At 44.1% G+C, this 13,847-nt stretch overlaps 1 protein-coding gene across 1 annotated transcript in view; it reads right to left on the bottom strand.

Moving 5' to 3' along the window:
- The window catches only part of LOC139380798 (zinc finger protein 385B-like), a 168,798-nt gene that overhangs the window by 107,716 nt on the left and 47,235 nt on the right, over nt 1–13,847 (bottom strand). The window contains exon 2 of the mRNA XM_071123831.1: nt 12,502–12,870. Coding sequence (XP_070979932.1) covers nt 12,502–12,868 — 367 coding nt within the window. The 5' untranslated portion in view covers nt 12,869–12,870. The remainder of the gene's footprint in view (nt 1–12,501; nt 12,871–13,847) is intronic.

The following is a 13,847-nucleotide window of genomic DNA, read 5'->3' as shown; positions in this document are numbered from 1 at the left end:
GCACCCATTTGTGAGGAGGAGGAGGATGAGGAGGAGAGAACAAAATCAGACGAACACCAGTGGGTGATTTCACTTGCAGTTCTTGATGTTTGTTGTAATGAAGCGACCACGGGGTGAAGAGGAGGGATGGAAAGAAAACAAGGGAGAATACATCTTGTTTTCCTCCTTTTCTGATTCACTCATTCTCCTTCTATCGTTTGCTCCCTCTCTTATTTATTTTCTCTCTCTCTCTTTTCTTTCTCCCTCTATGTCTTCTCTCTCTCTACTCTCGCTCTATCTGTCTCCATGTCTGTGTCTTTCTCTCTTTCTCTCTCTTTCTCTTCCCTCTCACACACAGACCCAGCTAAACCAAACCAGACTAATGTATTTTGATAAATGGCTCTGCGGCTTTTCCCCACACAACCCAATGCTGTCAGACCGTCAACCAGCCGCTGACAATAATGCGTTCCATTTCTGGTCCACCTTCTAAACAGGTGAGACCAGACTAAATGGATGAGTTGTAAAAAATGAAATGGCGCACAACCATGAAACACAGAGTGAAATAACCAAAGGAGTGAATCCTTCCTACTAGTTAGGCTAGAGGCTGAAGTGAATCCTTCCTACTAGTTAGGCTAGAGGCTGAAGTGAATCCTTCCTACTAGTTAGGCTAGAGGCTGAAGTGAATCCTTCCTAGTAGTTAGGCTAGAGGCTGAAGTGAATCCTTCCTACTAGTTAGGCTAGAGGCTGAAGTGAATCCTTCCTACTAGTTAGGCTAGAGGCTGAAGTGAATCCTTCCTACTAGTTAGGCTAGAGGCTGAAGTGAATCACTGACAGGGTGAAGAACAGCAGCCTGCCAACGGGGGTGACAAAATTGAGAAGTGGCTTGTACAAAGTGACACTTGTGAGAAATAGGGACAATGTTGCTAGTCACAGCAGTGTGAGTTAACGTATGTGTAATAATAACAATAATATGGTGGGTACTTATATTTGTCCTATTTCATGTACAGGTGTGTATTAATACATTTGTGAATTAGATTATTTTTGTTGCATAACCCAACTCCCCCTGAGACACCCTCGGAGAGTGGGGTCACGGCCAGGGTCTGCCATTATCAACGGTGACTGTTACGTTCCCCAGTTTCTGTGTTGTGGGTTTGTATGTGTGTGTATTTCAAGAAATGGCTTCCCGGATTCCTAAAGCAGCTGATTGGTCGGCCCCATCGCTGATTGGAGCTCTGACCCCTCCCTCTCATCAGGGGATACAGCTGTCTCTTCAATTACCAACTCCTTCTCCAGCTTGGGAGGAGAGCTTTTTTTTATGTCCGATGCTGGTCAGTGAAAGTTTTGTTGATATTATTTTTTAGCTGCTCCTTCAGAGGTATGTGTATGCCAATAGGACTTAGTGTTTGTGGTTATTGAAATTTCACGCTTAGAGTATTGGGAAATTATTCTGTGTTTCATATGTTCCTGGGGGGTAAGGGAAACGCACCTTGGGAGTGTTTAGGCAAGAGGCCTGCGGGCATGCATAACCCGTAGTATTTAATCTGTCTATACACACTAGTTAAGACCTGGGGGGACCACCTCCTGTATTTTGGTTAGTGCGCCAGGTGGTGCTAAAGGTTAGGTTAGAAGTGGGAAGTTAAGAGAGGGGACTCCTTAACTTTTACGTTCTTTGCTTTGGTTCCATCCAGCCCCTTTTCCCCACATTACCGTGTGTTAGGAATAATAAATTCCCTGTAAATGGTATTTTTCTCTGCCTCTGTTGTCCTTCCCCGCACCTACGATCACATACTTTTTTCACTCTCCGGGAAGTTGAGATGTAGCGGGGTGTTACGTTCCCTCCAAGAGGTGTACGTAACAGCGACCCTGGAGCAATTAGGGTTAAGTGCCTTGCTCAAGGGCACATCAGCAGATTTTTCACCTTGTTAACTCTAGGATTTGAACTAGTGACCTTTCGGTTGCTGCCCCAACATTCTAACTGCTAGTGAGTGTGTCACTGGTGCCATCAGCTGCCAGACAGAAGTATGTAACTGAATACTAGACCCTGATAGACAGGACAGGCCTACTCCTAATGTTAAAGCACGATATCATGGTTTCATCCACTCACCATTCTCAAGATCTATGTGTAGGTCTGGCAGGCACCTGCTCATTCAGCATTTATTTGACATGACATTTAAGAGGCTTTTCAGGAACATAGTACAAGCTGTCATCAGATGGTTTAATGCATGTGTCCTAAATAGCACATATTCAAATATACTTTTGAAATAAATCCGTTAATGTCAGCGCAGTAATGTGATGCATTTTCAAAAAGGCAGCGCAGGTGAGTTGAAAGGAAACTAAGTATGACTATAAACAAGAGTAAAAGAAAAGGCATGAAGCTTTCAACATGATTTACTTTCCATTCTTTCTCTCTGCAGGGAGATAAGGACATTCCATCTTTGTTCTAGCAGCTGAGCTAACAGCTTGTTGGTGAAGTGTCTTCTAACATGGTTGACTATTCAGAAGTGGCCAACGTGTTACGTGCTGTAATATCCTTCCGTAAAGAATTGTCAATAGGCTACAATATCTTTGTCAAAAGCGATAATCTCAAAAGAGCTATTCAAACAAAATTCATATACATTACTGTTTCAGGAGGTGACAGCTGCTCAACAACATTCTAGGAGACTGACTAGCACACTACTAGGCTCAACGCCAGCTCTACTTAAGTCACGCCTCTGATTCGTCAATGAGAATACAGTGTGATGTCTGGGATAGCACCACAAGACTAGTACACTACTGAATGAAACGCAGCTGTAACACATTCATGTTTGTTTGTTTGGTTGTTTTGTGTAATCATGTCAAGATATACAAATAAATGGATGGATAGACAGACGGTGGAATGGAGATGGGAACTAAGGGGCACAGCCACAGGCTGACTGGGTAAGGAGGAGTGTCTGGGTAGGATAAATGAAATGTGTGGAGAGAGAGAGCCAAGCCCAGGTGCAGTTCAGTGTGCCATGGCCACACTGTGACCCTCAATGTGTGTTATTACTCAAAACCTTTGAGGAAACCCATTGCACTTCATACACAAGTATGTGGACACCCCTTCAAATTAGTGGATTCGGCTATTTCAGCCACATCCGTTGCTGACAGGTGTATAAAATCGAGCACACAGCCATGCAATCTCCATAGACAAACACTGGCAGTAGAATGACCCGTATATAACAGCTCACTGACTTTCAATGTGGCACGGTCATAGGATGCCACCATTCCAACAAGTCCATTTGTCAAATTCCTGCCCTGCTAGAGATGCCCTGGTCAACTGTAAGTGATATTATTGTGAAGTGGAAACGTCTCGGAGCAACAACGGCTAAGCAGCGAAGCTCAAGGAATGGGACCGCCGAGTGCTGAAGCACGTAGAGCGTAAAAATCCTCTGTCCTCAGTTGCAACACTCAGTACGGTGATCCAAACTGCCTCTGGAATCAACATCAGCACAAGAACTGTTCGTCAGGAGCTTGAAATGTGTTACTATTGCTGAGCAGCCGCACACAAGCTCGCCATGCACAATACCAAGAGTTGGCTGGAGTGGTGTAAAGCTACCCACCATTGGACTCTGGAGCAGTGGAAACGCGTTCTCTGGTGTGATGGATCACGCTTCACTATCTGACGGATCTGGGTCTGTCGGATGCCAGGTTTGACAGATGCCCGAATGCATAATGTAAAGTTTGCTGGAGGAGGAATAATGGTCTGGGGCTGTTTTTCATGGTTCGGGCTAGGTCCCTTAGTTCCAGTGAAGGGAAATCTTAACTCTACAGCATACAATGACATTCTAGACCATTCTGTGCTTCCAACTTTGTGACAACCGTTTGGGGAAGGCCCACAGCACAGTACTACATAAAGCCATGACTATATGGAAGTCTATTCCACATCAAGTAACTGATGCAAGAAGTCAAATTAGATTTAAAAAACAGATAAAAATACACCTTATGGAACACCGGGGACTGTGAAGAAACACAAACAGGCTCCGACACATACATACACACACACGATAACATAAAATCAAATCAAAATCAAATTTTATTGGTCACATACACATGGTTAGCGGATGTTATTGTGAGTGTAGCGAAATGCTTATGCTTCTAGATCCGACAGTGCAGCAGTATCTAACAGGTACTATCTAACAATTCCACAACACAACCTAATACACACAGTCTAGTAAAGGAATGGGATAAGAATATATAAATATAAAATATATGGAGGGGCAGTGACAGAGCGGCTAAGATGCAATAGATCGTAAAGAAGAGATAGTGAAGGATACAGTATAAGAGATAAGTAATCCGAAATATGTAAACATTCTTAAAGTGGCATTATTAAAGTGACTAGTGTTCCATTTATTAAAGTTGCCAATGATATCAAGTCTGCAGGCAGGCAACCTCCTCTCTGTGCTAGTGATAGCTGTTTAACAATCTGAAGGCCTTGAGATTGAAAAACAGCTTCTATCTCTCTGTCACAGCTTTGAAGCACCTGTACTGACATTGCTTTCTGGATGGAAGCGGGGTGAACAGGCAGTGGCTCGGGTGTGCACTGTCCTTGATGATACTTTTTGCCTTCCTGTGACATTGTGTGTTGTAGGTGTCCTGGAGGGCAGGTAGTTTGCTCACGGTGATGCATTGTGCAGACAATGGAGCAAGTCCTTGATGTCCGCGACAGGGCTGGTTTTCTTTTTGTAGTCCGTGACAGTCTGTAGATCCTGCCGTTGAATTGCGACTCCACTTTGTCTCTATACTGACACTTTGCTTGTTTGATTGCCTTACGGAGGAAATAACTATGCTGTTTGTATTCGGCTATATTCCCAGTTGCCTTGCCATGATTAAATGCAGTGGTAAGTGGGGGAGGGCCTTGTATGCATCGAGGAAGTTAGAGTAGCAATGGTCGAGTGTGTTACTGCAATTGATATGCTGATAGAATTTAGGTAGCCTTGTTCTCAAATGAGCTTTGTTAAAATCCCCAGCTATAATAAACGCAGCCTCGGGATATATGGTTTCCAGTTTGCATAAAGTCCAGTGAAGTTCCTGGATGGCTGTCTTCGTATCCACTTGCGGGGGGATATACACGGCTGTGCCAATAACCAAGGAGAGTTCTCTTGGGAGATAATACAGTCGGCATTTGATTGTGAGGAATTCTAGGTGAGGTGAACAAAAGGACTTGAGTTCCTGTATGTTGTTACAATTACACCATGAGTCATTAATCATGAAACATACACCCCCGCCCTTCTTCTTACCGGAGGGATGTTTATTCCTGTTGGCGCGATGCACTGACTCTGACAGCATGTCCCAAGTTAGCCATGTTTCCGTGAAACAGAGTATAATACAATCTCATATATCTCTTTGGAAAGCAACTCTTGCCCTAATTTCATGGACTTTGTTAACTAGGGACTGGACATTAGCGAGTAATATACTTGGAAGCAGTGGGTGGTGTGTGCGCATCCGAAGCCTCACTAGAAGACCGCTCCAGCACCCTCTCCTCCAGCGTTGCTTTGGGTCGGCCTCTGGAATCAGTTCAAATGTCCTGGGAGGTGCAGACCAAGGATCGCTTTGGGAAAGTTGTATTTCTGATTGTGCTGGTAAATTGGTGTGTCTCTGATAAAGTTCTTCCCGGCTGTATGTAATAGCACTTAAAGTTTTCTGGGCTAACAATGTAAGAAATAATACATAAAAAAACAAAATACTGCACAGTTTCCTTAGGACTAGAAGCGAAGCTGCCATCTCTATCGGCGACATCTTTCTACATACACACTATACACACACGTACACATGGATTTTGTACAGTAGATATGTGGTAGTGGTGGAATAGGGCCCAGAGGGCACACAGTGTGTTGTGAAATCTGTGAATGTATTATAATGTTTTTAAAATTGTATAACTGCCTTAATTTTGCTTGTCCCCAGGAAAACTAGCAGCTGCCTTGGCAGGAACCAATGGGAACAACAAAATAGATACAGTACAGTGAATGCATAAGGAATCAATTCCTACAGGGAATTGAGCCCGCGACCTTGGCAGTGTTGTCATCGTGACACTCTTACAAGTGCTATGTGACACTCTTACGACTCCAAGCCACACGGGACTATAGCAAAGATTGGTCTATCCACTGAGGGACAGTAGATCTGAAGGTTGCCCTATGCAATCGCTGCAGGAATTGAACCCACAACCTTGGCATGGAAGGGTGTTGGGAGTACAGAGCAGGTTCTAGTATCTACTAAGTGAGGTTGTCCTACTCCTAGCCAGCTCATCAGAAGTCTCACTGAGTAGCTGTCTGGTTGGTTGACAGACAGACGTTTGATTGTGTTTGAATACCAAATTGTCCGTGCAGAGCTGCACTCATACGGAAAATTGGATCATTACATTTGCATAATTTATATTGCTCATACAGGAGATGTTTCTATGAGGGAGAAAAGTAAAGAAAAAGGTTTTGGACAGAATTGAACAATATGGGGGATGTTGTTGGTGTCACCATCTGTTTAGAGAGAGATGTAATGATGGGGAGCACACATACATGTACAAGTACACACGCACACACATACACACACAAACAAACACACTCAGGAAGTATGTTCTCCTAGATAGCTTCAGTCAAATATGCAAAGCAAGGAAGCAGAAACAGGGTCAGTGTTAGAGACATCACCACTTTAGAATCAGAGAGACTGTCTGGCTGTTCATAATTTACTAGTTTCAACACGCCATTACATTTTCATTTAGGAGCCTTTAGTGTAGCTTTCCTAAACTGCAGGAGTGTGAAATCTGAATCATCATTGGCATTACACAGCACTCTTCCTTTTGAAAAACAAACCACTGAATGTTATTTTAAAGCAGATTCATTCCAGAATGGTCTAACTAAAAAAATAGCTTGGATAATCAAAATGTGATTCTGTTGAGTTCTTCCCGTGCCCTCTTCATCACCAACATTCGGCTTTGCTTTGTGACTAATTTCTGTTTTGTTGTTCATTTGTGTGCTTGTTGCTTACTGCAATTCAGATTTTAGCTGGCGGTGTATACATAATACTAAAGTATCACCCACGGCTGGGATGTTGTGAGGATCGTTCGTGAACAACTCCCTAATGACTTCATTCCAACAAACATCATGTTAGACCAACCTGTCAAATATGAATACATAAAAGGATGCAATGTGGCCCCTGACTCAAACAGACAACATATTACTCACTCAAAGTAAATAACAAACTTTCCCCCCCAAAAGATGCTGCTAAACATATTCTGTTCTAAATTACCCTGAATAATTATGACTAACTGCACGGGAGAAGTTAATACTCTTTGGTTACCCACAATGAACTTGACCGCAGTTGCTGTTATCGCATGAAACCAACATTTTGAGATAAATATATTTTTTGAAGATGTGAATACTGCCATCTAGTGGAATGTTTGCTTAAGGTTTGCATCACACAGGCCCTGAATCCCAAATTAACCCCTTCCTACATCCCATCTGTCCCATCAGAGGGCAAGATGGAGCAACAACCATATTGTTTACACCTATCCAATCCTATCAAAGTGCCTTGGTCGTAGGGGCGAGGGGTTGGTTTGGGGAGTGAGGGAACTAGGATAAAAGTTCCACTGCAGTTTATGCAACAAGCCCACTGCTACATCCTCTCATTGGGTTATCATCAGGCTGTTGTGATGATGAGTGAGAGGAGACCCCTCAGTATAAAGCCATGAAGTCCTGTTGTGGAATGATGCTTTAGTTGACTCAGTTAGTTGACCCGGTTAGATGACCTAGTTAGTTGACCCAGTTAGTTGACCCGGCTAGATGACCTAGTTAGTTGACCCAGTTAGTTGACCCGGCTAGATGACCTAGTTAGTTGACCTAATTAGGTGACCCAGTTAGTTGACCTAGTTAGTTGACCCAGTTAGTTGACATAGTTAGTTTGCCCAGTAAGTTGACACTGTGAGACAGAAAGAAACGGTAGAATAGACATCATCAGTCCCTCCACACCAGAGACTGTGTGTGTGTGTGTGTGTGTGTGTGTGTGTGTGTGTGTGTGTGTGTGTGTGTGTGTGTGTGTGTGTGTGTGTGTGTGTGTGTGTGTGTGTGTGTGTGTGTGTGTGTCTCCACACCTCCAACACCAGAGCCTGTCTCCAGTCCTCCAGCTGTAAGCTGTAATTACATATGTCCGGCTCAGTCCACCCCAAATAATGGCACGGCTCATTAAAGTTTCAGTGCAACAGACACCCCTGCTGTGTTTAAAAATGTAGCTGTAGTACGGCTCAACTGTTGTGTGCTCGTTACATCATCCAATCCAACTTCACTCCAAACTAAGAATGACAGAAGGACACACTCTGATCAAATATAAGGAAGACAGCTGTGTTTCGACTGTCAACAAAAGGAGTCAGCATTTCACAGGAGCTCTTTATTCATACAGACTCTGCTTTTAGCAGGGTTCAGAGAGCCCGCTTTTCTAAAATTCTATACCCAAATACACCAGACAGAAATAGTGGATTCCTCTAATGTCTGCAAAGCCTGTCCTAAGAAGAAGGCTTTATGAATCCACTATTACATTCCATCATCTGACACACACACACACACACACACACACACACACACACAAAAAAAAAACACACACACACGTGTCCACTACATTAACCCCCCCCCCCCCAGCTGTACTGTAGGATGAAAAGTTTCAGCATGAGCTGCCTGTGAACACTTTTCCCTGTAATTGCGTGTGTGTGGCCCCAGCACAGAGGGCTGATGTTGCTGCTACTGTGTGTGTGTGTGTGTGTGTGTGTGTGTGTGTGTGTGTGTGTGTGTGTGTGTGTGTGTGTGTGTGTGTGTGTGTGTGTGTGTGTGTGTGTGTGAGAGATGCCATGCGTGTGTGTGTGTGTGTGTGTGTGTGTGTGTGTGTGTGTGTGTGTGTGTGTGTGTGTGTGTGTGTGTGTGTGTGTGTGTGTGTGTGTGTGCGTGTGTGTGTGTGTGTGTGTGTGTGTGAGAGAGATGCCATACGAGGGGGTTGTTACATCAGGACGAACACAGGCCACCTGACAACTAACCCCCATCAACCTCCCAGGGGCCATAGACCTTGTCACACACAAACATTCTCTCATGCAAGACATCAACAACCCCTCCTCTAAACCATCACTCACTGTCACTCACTCCATCACTCTGTCCTTTCAGCCTGGGAAGATAAGGAGGTAGGGTCTGTTCGGCTCCGACTGTCAATCAATCAGGAGTCATCTCACAGCATGTACATCATTCCAGAATCAGCCACACTGTTAAATAACTCCATGGCCATATGGAAAAAACTTGGATAAACTTAGATTATTCATCAAATTTCAGACAATATGTCCCTGTCTCTTCAAAACTATTAACTGTTGTTTACCAAGCTTTGATTTAGAGAGACTGTACATTTGCCTTATCTGTTTAAGTCTCTTTTTTTAAAGTGGTGCAATTTAAGCTACACCATGTTGAAGTAAAGCCAGTCTGGAAAGACTATCTTTATCCACTGACTACAGTTGGAGCATTTTTTTTGTTGCACTAGTCTGTATAGAGTAACTCTACTCAACATTTCCACAGCCAGCCAGGCACTAAACAGTCATGATGAGTGTATTTAAACAGGGAGCCAAAAACCTGGGCTTAGCACTGAGCACTCTTTCATGAAATTGAGTGAGCTGCTAATTCACATGAAATCATCTGTTTTAAAGAGGAAATCGCTCTCTCTGTATGCACGTCACACACAAAGCATAAAGAAAACAACAAAAGGTCAAAGCAGAGAATTTGGCCCTCAGTCAAATATGTAGAATATGAAGAATATGAAAATCCTTAGGCCACTCCTGGTGAGAATATGGAGGCAGAGATTACAGCAGTAGGAAACAGAACACACACACACACACACTGATTGGCATGGGAAAGTAAACAAAATTGTCACATACACCAGATAGATACAGTGAAATGTGTTGTTTTACAGGGTCAGTCATAGTAGTACAGCACCCCTAGAGCAAATTAGGGTTAAATGCCTATCAACGGATTTTTCACCTGGACAGCTCAGGTATCTGAACCAACAACCTTTCGGTTACCGAACCCCAATGCTCTAACCGCCTGGCTACCTGCAACCCAAAGTAGCTAAGTCTGTTTCATAATAGTCACCCCAAACACCCAACAAAAATACATGTATTTGCCACTCTCGTCAGGCACGGGGCACTGTAGACATGGAAAGGTTCACATTAATATTAATTTTCCCAAATAATAATTAGATAGGATCTCCGTGCAAAGTTTGTCAAACCAAGCAGTGAAAGCAAACAACAAAATGGCTGAGAGGGATGACCAAGCCATGTGTGCGTCCCAAATAACACCTTATTCCCTATGTAATGCACTACTTTTGACTAGGCACTATATAGGGAAAAGGGTGCCATTTGGGACATACCCTTGGTTCTGAGTCAAATGCTGCAAACCAAACTCAGCATGCATCACCACCACCTCTAGTCTGTTAACGTCTCTAGAAGAGAAAGTACAACCGTCCAATCCTTGTAATTTCTATAGAGTTTCTATAGAGTTATCTGTGGACGTAGGAGAGTGCTAGTCAGCTCCCCCTTCAGAGACACCTCTCATCTGACATCAAAGGCACTTCCTCGTAAAATAAAGGGAAAAAAACAACTTTTGGCCACCTATGTTTACGGCTCTGGAGTAGAATACAGACCCTGTCATTTCTACAGTTGAAGTCGGAAGTTTACATACAGCTTAGCCAAATACATTTAAACTCAGTTTTTCACAATTCCTGACATTTAATCCTATTAAAAATTCCATGTTTTAGGCCAGTTAGGATCACCACTTTATTTTAAGAATGTGAATTGTCAGAATAATAGTAGAGAGAATGACTTATTTCAGCATTTATTTCATTCATCACATTCCCAGTGGGTCAGAAGTTTACATACACTCAATTAGTATTTGGTAGCATTGCGTTAACATTGTTTAACTTGGGTCAAATGTTTCGGGTAGCCTTCCACAAGCTTCCCCCAATAAGTTGGGTGAATTTTGGCCCATTCCTCCTGACAGAGCTGGTGTAACGGAGTCAGGATTGTTGGCATCCTTACTCACACATGCCTTTTCAGTTCTAACCACAAATGTTCTATAGGATTAAGGTCAGGGCTTTGTGATGCCCACTCCAATACCTTGACTTTGTTGTCCTTAAGCCATTTTGCCACAACTTTGGAAGTATGCTTGGGGTCACTGTCCATTTGGAAGACCCATTTGCGACCAAGCTTTAACTTCCTGACTAATGTCTTGAGATGTTGCTTCAATATATCCACATAATTTTCCGTCCTCAGGATGCCATCTATTTTGTGAAGTGCACCAGTCCCTCCTGCAGCAAAGCACCCCCACAACATGATGCTGCCACCCCCGTGCTTCACGGTTGGGATGGTGTTCTTCGGCTTGCAAGCCTCCCCCTTTTTCCTCCAAACATAATGATGGTCATCTTTGTACCCATGTGCAGTTGCAAACCGTAGTCTGGCTATTTTATGGCGGGTCTGGAGCAATGGCTTCTTCCTTGCTGAGCGGCCTTTCAGGTTATGTCGATATAGGACTCATTTTACTGTGGATATACATACTTTTGTACCCGTTTCCTCCAGCATCTTCACAGGGGCCTTTGCTGTTGTTCTGGGATTGATTTGCACTTTTTGCACCAAAGTACGTTCATCTATAGGAGACAGAATGCGTCTCCTTCCTGAGCAGTATGACGGCTGCGTGGTCCCATGGTGTTTATACTTGCGTACTATTGTTTGTGCAGATGAACGTGGTACCTTCAGGCGTTTGGAAATTGCTCCCAAGGATGAACCAGACTTGTGGAGGTCTACAATTTTTTTCTGAGGTCTTGGCAAATTTATTTTGATTTACCCATGATGTCAAGCAAAGAGGCACTGAGTTTGAAGGTAGGCCTTGAAATACATCCACAGGTACACCTCCAATTGACTCAAATGATGTCAATTAGCCTATCAGAAGCTTCTAAGGCATGACATCATTTTCTGGAATTTTCCAAGCTGTTTAAAGGCACAGTCAATTTAGTGCATGTAAACTTCTGACCCAGTGGAATTGTGATACAATAAGTGAAATAATCTGTTTGTCAAAAATTGTTGGAAACATTACTTGTCATGCACAAAGTAGATGTCCTAACCGACTTGCCAAAACTATAGTTTGTTAACAAGAAATTTGTGGAGTGGTTGGAAAACAAGTTTTAATGACTCCAACCTCAGTGTAAACTTCTGACTTCAACTGTATATAGATATCTGTGGATGTAGGAGAGTAGCAGCGTTCCCTTCCCTGGGCAGGCTTTGGTAGTCAGTACGGACCTCAGAGCCAGGTCTCCCTTGGGAGAGCTCTCTCTTCTGACCTCAATGACACTACCTGGTTAAAGGGGCAATCTGGGATTGAAAAATCAATGAAGTGGTCACCCCGCCATGTGTTAAGGCAGCCAAGGGATGGGTCTGGAGAAATGAAACCAAACAAATAGAAAGACAAATTTGACATTAAAAAGGGTTCACTGTGGGCCTACCTGTACTACTGCTGGTGGTGCTGGTACTAAGGGTTAGTGTAGAGGTGGGTAGAGACCCAGTAGCTGGTCCTGGAGCCGGAGGAACCTCCCCATTGTTCATCTGTTTGATCCTCTTCAGGTGGGACCTCCCGTTATAGTGCACCTGGGCCTGAGCCTGGGAGTTCAGCTGGATGTTACACACATCACACATCGAGTAGAACAGGTTCTTCTTCTCCTGCTGCTGTTGCTGTATATCCATGTTGATCTGGGCTTGGCTGTTGGTGGTAGGTTCCATCCCCATCAGCTGATTCAGCTCCAGACAGCCTTGAAAGGGGAAGGCCATCTGGCCATGCTCTATGAAGTGGGCAGGACTCAGCGGTGTCTTCATACCTGCAGTAGACAATGACAACAATGGATTAGAATGATAGACTTCGCTACCAGAAAGCAAGCTTGGTGCAGGCAAATACACCCACTCACACGGAAAAGCCCCTGTGACTGTGTGACGAAGCTAGAGCTTCCTGTAGTAGAGCAAGAGCTCAACTCCACCTATGATGGTATCGCTATACTATCTGACAGTCTGTTCACACAGCGTCCTTCATACTGTCTGACAGTCTGGTCCCACAGCGTCCTTCATACTGTCTGACAGTCTGATGCCACAGCGAGCGTCCTTCATACTGTCTGACAGTCTGGTCACACAGCATCCTTCATACTGTCTGACAGTCTGGTCCGACAGCGTCATTCATACTGCCTGACAGTCTGGTCCCACAGCGTCCTTCATACTGTCTGACAGTCTGGTCCCACAGTGTCCTTCATACTGTCTGACAGTCCGGTCCTACAGCGTCAATAATACTGTCTGACTGTCTGGTCCCACATCTTTATTCATACTGTCTGACAGTCTGGTCCCACAGCGTCCTTCATAGTGTCGGACAGTTCGGTCCCACAGAGTCAATCATACTGTCTGACAGTCTGGTCCCACAGCTTCATTCATACTGTCTAACAGTCTGGTCCCACAGCATCATTCATACTGTCTGACAGTCTGGTCCCACAGCATCATTCATACTGTCTGACAGTCTGGTGCCACAGCATCCTTCATACTGTCTGACAGTCTGGTGCCACAGTGTCCTTCATACTGTCTGACAGTCTGGTGCCACAGCGTCCTTCATACTGTCTGACAGTCTGGTCCCACAGCATCCTTCACACTGTCTGACAGTCTGGTCCCACAGCGTCCTTCATACTGTATGACAGTCTGGTCCCACAGCATCATTCATACTGTCTGACAGTCTGGTCCCACAGAATCATTCATACTGTCTGACAGTCTGGTGACACAGCAACCTTCATACTGTCTGACAGTCTGGTCCCACAGCGTC

This window comes from Oncorhynchus clarkii, chromosome 22, assembly GCF_045791955.1.
Source record: "Oncorhynchus clarkii lewisi isolate Uvic-CL-2024 chromosome 22, UVic_Ocla_1.0, whole genome shotgun sequence".
Classification (NCBI taxonomy): Eukaryota; Metazoa; Chordata; class Actinopteri; order Salmoniformes; family Salmonidae; genus Oncorhynchus; species Oncorhynchus clarkii.
The sequence above is the reverse complement of the archived record's forward strand: the minus strand, read 5'-3'. Positions and strand labels throughout refer to the sequence as shown.